Here is an 8,248-nt window from a genome sequence, read left to right as displayed (position 1 = left end):
CAGACACTTTGATGCCAAACAGTCTGTTTGAGAATGCTAACTCCAAAATGTTCAGGAATTGTATCGAATGACAAGATTTATTAGTCTCCTGCACTGAGGACTTTGGGGCATCTGAGATCTTGGTCATCTGTAGCATTTACCACTACACCTGAAATTCAGAAGGAGTTAAAAATCACAAACATCTTTATATGGATCACTCCCCACCTACTCTTCCCTGAACTTAATCTGGTGGCACTTTTCTATCCCCCAGAGCAATCTCCCTCTTCCCTAGTTCTCATCCTATGTGAGTGCTGCTGGTCTCTGGCAAGCCCTGATCACCCTATCACTCCAAGACACTGTTTGGATGACATCTACTCTTGAACTTAATAGAAGAGTACTCAAGCTGATGTGCTCTATATTAGTGGCCTAGACTCCGCCAGCACAGTTGGATCACTGCCTGCAGAGAACAAGAGAGCAGGGATGGGACACAGGGCTACACCTCACTGCAGACACTGAAGGGACAGAACCATGTCCTTACCCCAGGCAAGCACCATTCTGAGAAGCTCTGATACTGAGAAAATAAGGAAGACAAACAAAGTTCAGCTCAACAAGGAAAGATCATGAGTTGGGAGCAGGATTGGATGAATCACTTCATGGACCTACCTGGCAGCCCCTCCTCTTCCTTGATTTACATATAAGAAGTGTGCTGGTCACCAGGATCACCACTCCTCTGGGAAGTCACCTTCTGCCTCCTTCAGCATGCGCTCTCTCCAGCTGCCACTCAGGGCTGGCCCTGCTGCCCTGCTCCTGGTCCTATGCCTGCAACTGGGACTCAACAAAGCTCTGGAAAACCCGTGAGCCAAGCCCTTCCTTCCACAGAGAAAACTTAGGGAGGACTCCTTTCCTAATCAGGAAATCTGTACATCCCTTCCTGTAGATTTTTAAAACTTCCTGGGACTCGAGTTCCAAAGAACTAAGTAAATTCTAATTGCTGGACCCTATCCAGAACAAAGAAGGAGGATCTTTCAGGACAGTCATAAACAGCCAGTGCATGGAGATGTTTGCTGCAGTGATGTGATTCTGTGGCTATGCTGTCTTCTCCTATGGGTGACTCCCCTCTCCCATCCCACAGCAGATAAGCAGCAGAACTGTAGGGTGTTTTAGTAAATGACGTGTGGTATTGTACTTGAATCTTCATTTCTTTTTTCTGTTTGTAAACTTGTTCTTTTTTGTCAATGGAAATAAAATGGAAGATGATCTATTTTAAGTAGAATCCAGTTGCTTTTCAAAATGAAACTAAATTCATAGACAATATCCAAACCCACCCACAGGCAAAAATTTCTGGGGCTCTAATGCTAAGCAGTTCATCCAACCCCACCATCTCCCGCCATTCCCATGAACAAGTCTATGATCTCTGTTCCTTTTTTTTCTCTTCCGGGAACCAGTCGGAACGTGATAAATTTTGATGTGGATTTCCCACAGAGAGCAAGAGCAAATGAAGAAGTCACTTTGAAACTGAAAGTTCAAACAGAACTGAGAGAATGCATGGTGGTAAGTACAGGCCTCAGGAGGGACCTCCAGACAAATCTTACTTCTTATTAGGAACAAAATTGAATTGCTCTCTCTCACTTTTGTGTTGCCCGATATACTTAACCTCCTCATAAGTTTTGCTACTTGAGACTCAGAACAATTGTGGGAATGTGGGAAGAACATTGCCATTTTGGACATAAGGAAACTCTGATCCCAAGAGGTTTAGAGAAGATGAGAAAGGAGAGGAAGGAATAAGAAAAAAAAATACAAACAAGAAAACAGAAGTGACAAAGAAGGAAAATAAAAGAAAAAACAAAGCCTAAGAGCTGCTGGAGAACCAGTCACAGTTCCTCCAAGGCCCTGAGCATTCCTGGTCTGGGATGGAAGCCTGGACAGAGGGTTCTTGGTAGGACTGATTGCAACCCCATGCAGTAGGTTGAGGCATGGAACAGAAGGACTTGCAGAGCAAGGTGCCTCATCTCCAGTGAGCCCTGAGCCAAGTCTGCCTTTCACTCCCCCTTCCTCTGATCTTTTGCTTCAAGTCACCAAAAGTTGGCTCTTGTTCTGGCCCCACCCTCCACTCCACAGATTGTCCTCTTTTTCCCAGTTCAGCATTTCTTGGAGAGAAGTCTAATTTGTAGATTAGACTGCAGTAGAACAGAAGTTCTCGAATCATGATGAGCCTAAAACTCACCTGGCCATCCTGTCAAAGGACAGATTCTGATTCCAAGGTGTAGAGAGAAGCTGGAACTTCTAGATGTCTCAGGAACTCCAGAGCATGCAGAAGCTGTATTCCAAGGACAGTACTTTGAGCAACCTGGGGTTAGAGCACTGCATCACTCTGTATTTCCCTACAACATGAGTTTCCTGATTCGAGTGAGATTTCAGGACACAAAATTGGGAGCATGAGGATAGCTATTCATTTAAATATATTCTGGAAATATCTTTATTCTGGTAAAAGAGTCTTGATCAGAAGGTGCAGAACATTCCAACTACTGTGTCAAAGTTTTTCTATTTGAATTCTGAGAATCTGAGCTCTGTATGCTAAATTGGATGGAAGGGAGCCTGAGTCATAGTTTTCAAATTTGTGATTTGTTTAAGCAAAACTGAAGATGAGAAAGGGGAAAATGAGTACTTAATGCATGCATAAAATTTTTGTGTCAATGGTAGTTTATGGTGGTGATAGTTAATGAAAGTCTATTTTCACTCCTAAAGAAGGGATAGGTGTAATAAAGTATATTTAAATCAATAAAAAGACATGTAATGTATGATCAATAAAATTATGCTTTTAAGCATCTTATTAGTACAATAGAGAGAGTGACCTTTAAAACCCACCCAAGTGCAAATAAAAACAAGAAACTCCTTAGACTGAGTAATTGTGCAAACAGGTAAAAGCAAATTATATTAGCTTAGTCAACCAATTTTGTTTGTAGCTTTCAATTTAAAAAGAATATAATTACAAAAACATCTCTATATATTTATACTTTTAGGAAAATATAATTTGTTTATATAAATTTAAAATTTACACCACCTAATTTTCTATCAATTAGAATACTTTTACAACTAAATTTTTTATATTAGTCTCACATTTGTTTATTGTAGAATTAAAGCACTGTAGATTGTTCCTATAATTATATACTTGAATATACAGATCATATAAGACTTTAAGGCTAAAGATACTTGTGGTTAATCAAAAAAATTAAGCATTTTTGTGTTATGGACCATTTTACTGTTCTCATAAAATGTATGAAATAGTTATCAGAAAATTGCTTTTAAATGCATAAAGTGCATTGGATTATGCAGGATAGCTACCATATTGAATTACAACAATAGAAGTTCTGATACAGTGATATATGTGTTTACCAAAACATTAGCTGGAAAAAATACATTTGGAATATAAATAATATTAGATTTCATTTTATGAAGTCATTGTCTGAGATGGATGTTGTTAATCAGCTTGAATAAAGACCACTAAACTGTGCTGGTCTTTGACAACATGTCATTCATTCATGCTATGCTGGAATTCCACTGGATTCTGATATTTTTGCTACAATTATATAAGTGTTGAAATTTCCATTCATGATGATATTTTATTGCAAATATGATTTTTTTAAAAGTAAACAAGGCAAGTATAGGCTTCTCTAAACACCAGGACACCCCACCCTCCTGGTGTTCTCAGCAGCATTCCAAGGGGGAGAATTATTATTCAAGGTGGAGTTTCCAGGTATCTGAGGAAGATTCAGGGCTGGGCAGGCTGTGGGTGCTTCAGCCATGCTGGTGCAGCCACTTTGATTGCCACCTTTTGTTCAGGGTGGTGATGAGTTCAGGCCATGTTCAAGGTATTTGAATCTATAAACTGTATTTTGTTGCTCCTGGTGGAAAAGTTGCATATGCTGTTGAGGCAACCATGTAGCATTAATGATTTTCATACTGAAGGAATGCCAAAGTTCAGTTAAATCTTGGCAAAGTGAAGATACAATTTTTTTCCCATCTGAGTTCACAGACTCAGTACTCGATCTACAGATCCTTCTGGGTGGATGAGTCTTGGGATACAAATGCTAACTAGACAACTGAAATAGACAGAAGCAATAATTGCAGATACTAAAGCAATCTCAAGCTGAAAGAGGAAAAAAGAACCATCATGGTTCTACTTGCTTATCTAACAGCCAGGCTTGGGATTCCATGGCTGTTTCTACCTGACCATGGAGGAAGTCAGAGGGAAAGGTCTAACTTCTGTCATCCCAGGTCGCAGGATCAGCAGGGCCCTGTCACGTGATGACAACAAGGTCTGACCTTGACATGTACACCTGAGCAGCCAGGATGCTGTCTCACTGGGTCACAGACCAAAACTTCATGCAGATCAATCTCCCAAGCTCCAGCTATTAATCTAAGCAAGCTGTTCTCTGATGAATGGCAGGCCAGGGATGAACTCTCCTTGCCCCTGGAGTCATAGCATCTTCCTATCCCCTCCTGAGTCTCACACCCACACTTCTCAGACAGGAGATTGAGGACCTGAGGAGAGAAAACCTAACACTGACCGACCCATGAATGGACACCACATAAGTGGGCTCCTGCATGCCTCTAGCCCACATGCATCTTCTCGTTCTCTGTCTTTCCCTCCCCTTCCCATTCCCCAGACTAACACTGAGTCCTCTTTCCCCACAAGGTTAAAGCTCACCTCCAAAGCAACCCCCAAATTGAAGGTTCCTTCAACTACAAATTTACCCGGTGTCTCTGTGAAGATAATCCAATAACCTTCTTCTGGGACTTTCAGACCAACAGTAAGTATAAGTGTAGTCCAAGGAAGGTGTTATTCTCCCACCAGTGAGGAAGACCAGGAACAAATGTTCAGCACAAGCTCCGGGGGAGGAATGGAGGGGTGGCTGGAAAGGAGGACCCCAGAGGGATTCCATGGGGACAAAGCCCAGGCTCTAAAATGGAAACACTGCATGAGAAAAACTAAGAAGGGAAATCAATTTGCAAATGACTTGGGGAAAATGATCTTTGTCCTCATCTCTTCCAGGGACTGCAAAAATTGCAATAGTGGTTGACATAATTAATGAGAAAAATATCTGTGTTGAAGATATTTCAGTGGTTCCCAATGAAGCAAACCGATATTATACTGTGCGTACCCTGTTCATAGATTAATGAAACCCCTTCTGTGTCCACCAGCACCCATGTGGTTTTCTCCAAGTAAGCTTGGCTGGGGTTCCTGTTGAGGTCTGTAAAATAAACTGTTCAAGCTTCTCCATGTTTTGTTGTGTCTTTCCTCCAAACTCTATCCTGAAAATCCCAGAATACCCTAAGTTTCTAGAACCTTAACCTTTCAAAGAAACTTTATTAAGGAAATTCATGGTTCTCACCACCCCATACCCTTTGGAATAAAGAAGGGAAAAAGAAGAAGCAGGGAAGAAAAGAGCCATTCTCACAGAGAGGAAAGGCAGTAACCCCCAAACTCAGAACCAATGGAAGGCAGAGACAGGATGGGCAGCCAGGTCTCCCTGCTTCTTGGTCTTCCTCACCCCATGGCCTCTAGATCTGCTTTGAGATTCCAGGGGATGGGACTTATGCTGCATGCTGTGAAGCCAGGCTTCTTTTCATCCAGTGACAAAGGACTAGACACTCAGGGACACTGGGTTCCTGTGTGGCCTGCCTGAGGAGCTGAGACATAATACAGGAGGCTGGAACAGAACAAAGGAAGTCCCAAGGGGCTTCATCAGAGAGGGCCACCAAGTGCTTCCTGATAGAAAAAAGGGAATTGAGCAAGTTCTGGGGCACACAGTGGGCAGAGGGCACTCTGGCAGATGGAACAGCAAGTCACCAAGACCCCAAATATGAAATGGTGGCAGGTAGCACTTTGAAATCAGGCAGGATTGAGTGAAAGCAAGAGGGCTAGAGTGGATTGTGCTGAGGGACAGCAGGAGAATCAGGAGAGACCGAGTGTGTCTGAGCAAGAACGTGGACCTCGTCTTCCAGGCCAGGGCTCCCAAACAGATATCAGAATTCAGGACAGGAAAATACCATTTCGTATATTAATCAGAACAGTGAAATTGATTATATGCTGAACATGTATAAAAATATGCTGAATATTAATATTTATGGGCTTTATCAAATGCCCTGTTAAAACTCATCACACAAAATAAGTATTTAGTTACTTAGTAAATATTTATCAATCATCTGCATGTGACATATCATCCTATAGGTGCTTGGTTATAGAAGTGATTTAGCAGCCCCAGCAAAAGTGAGGCACTAAGCAACTCAGTGAGAATCTGTCTCTAAATAAAATACAAAATAGGACTGGGGATGTGGCTCGGTGGCCAAGTGCCCCTGAGTTAAATCCCTAGTACCAAAAAAAAAAAAAAAAAAAAAAAGTAAATCAGAAATTTTTTATCTCAGTTTTATGAAACTTACATTCTGCCTGAGAGGTAGAAAACAAAGAAATATTATTTATGCCTTTATTTATGGGAAAACTGAAACAAGAGGAGGCGAGTGATTTGCACAGGGCCAGAAAATGACAGAGCCAGGATTTGAACCCTCTAGGCAACCTGACAGGGACCACACTGCTGACTTCCCTGTACACTGTCCCAGGTGCTTCACTTGGGCCCTGTGAGGACCGCTGCAGGTGGCATCTAACACTGCAAACTTCAGTCACATTCTCTGCACAACTGTACCTCCTGCAGTTCCTTCATCTTCTGATGTACCTAGAATTTTGGATTGTCTAGAGTAGGATTGCCCAATAGAATATATATATATTTAAACTATAGATGCAATTTTGGAATTTCTAGAGAGCCACATTTTTTCAAAAAGCAAAAAAGAAATAGGTGAAATTAAGTCAATAATATATTTGATTTACATAAAAATATATTCTGAATATTATTTCAGGATGTAACTAATATAAAGAAATTATTAATGAGATGTTTTCAGTTCTTTCATTCTTATTAACTCTGAAATTGGCTGAGTGGTTTACACTTGCAACACACCCAAGGACTAGCTCACTTGTCAGGACTCAGGGGTCTCCAGTGGCTGGTGGCTACCAGCTTAGATAGTGCAGTTGGTAAACATTTCTGAGGTCTTGGCAGGTGCTGTTGGCCTCAGACTTCCGCATGCACAAGTGCTGGAACTCCATGTTCACCTCTCATTACCACCACTATCCTCGGACTATTGAACAAATGTAACCTCCTCCCTCTTCTTCCCTTCTCTGAAAACATCTTCTCTGCTGACATTTTCTGACTTACTTTCTTCCTTTCACCAGACTGTTGGTTACATTAGTCATCTTTGTGACTTGACATTTCTTAATACTTAGCTGAAGCACAGTTTTGAGTCCCAAAGGCAATTGACAGTCTGCTTAGTGCTGGTGGACATCTCTCAGAGGAAATGACTAGGGATGTGCAGGTGAAGACACTAGCTGGTCCAGTGGCTTGGGTGTTGACCAGTGGCCAGCAGACATAAATATAAACCTGAGAAGCTTCTGTAAAATCAGTCAGGCATGTCTGGGAATTTTATACGTAATCATGGTATGAAGAGGGAGGAAGTCATTCAATAACTGGAAAACCTCTTAATTTACCCTATTGTGAAAAATTCAAACCCCAGAAATGGCCAACACTTGACTTCCACAGACAGGAGGATGAGATTATTCAGTAAACCCATGACATCTTGGGTTTCCATGACCAACTTCACAAACTGTAATTAAGTTCTAAAAGAACTTAAGAATAAAAGTAGATTTATTTGGAAGGCAGTCTCATCATGGTCAGCCAGGCAACAAAAGGGCAGAATCTTGACCCAGCCAAGTGGTATCCTGTCCCCTTCACTGGGAGTCAGGAGTCAAGAGTCAGGAAGGAACCTAGAAAACATATGGCTTTTCTCACACAACTGTAGATCTGTGAGGATATATATCCAAAGAAGGAAAATAGAAAAGGTTGGCAGAGTCAGAAAAGGGAAGTTTTCTCCTTGACTTCCTGAGTCTGGTTTGTTTCATTTAGCATTTTATCTTCCAGTTCCATTCATTTACCAGAAATTAAAATACATTCTTTCTTCTTATGGCTGCATAAAACTTCATTGTTTCAAATGTAATCTCTATTTATTATATGAAGTTTAATATCCTGCACTAAACTCATCTCAAAATAAACCAAAGACCTGGGAATTAGACCAGAAACCCTGCACCTGCCAGAAGAAAATGAAAGCACAACACTCCAACATGTTGGCCTAACAACCAACTTTCTTAACAAGACTCCTAAAGCAC

At 41.3% G+C, this 8,248-nt stretch overlaps 1 protein-coding gene across 1 annotated transcript; it reads left to right on the top strand.

The window, feature by feature from the left end:
• The first annotated feature begins 738 nt into the window (after nt 1–738).
• On the top strand, nt 739–5,157 carry Pip (prolactin induced protein). Its single transcript, XM_076859852.1, has 4 exons — nt 739–833; nt 1,425–1,530; nt 4,676–4,790; nt 5,033–5,157. Exons 1-4 carry the CDS (start codon nt 739–741, stop codon nt 5,155–5,157), a joined length of 441 nt encoding a protein of 146 aa, XP_076715967.1.
• The last annotated feature ends 3,091 nt before the right edge of the window (nt 5,158–8,248 follow it).

The sequence above is a fragment of the Callospermophilus lateralis genome, chromosome 1 (genome assembly GCF_048772815.1).
Source record: "Callospermophilus lateralis isolate mCalLat2 chromosome 1, mCalLat2.hap1, whole genome shotgun sequence".
NCBI classification, from domain to species: domain Eukaryota; kingdom Metazoa; phylum Chordata; class Mammalia; order Rodentia; family Sciuridae; genus Callospermophilus; species Callospermophilus lateralis.
Note: the sequence above shows the minus strand (reverse complement) of the source record. Positions and strands in the feature narration are given on the sequence as shown.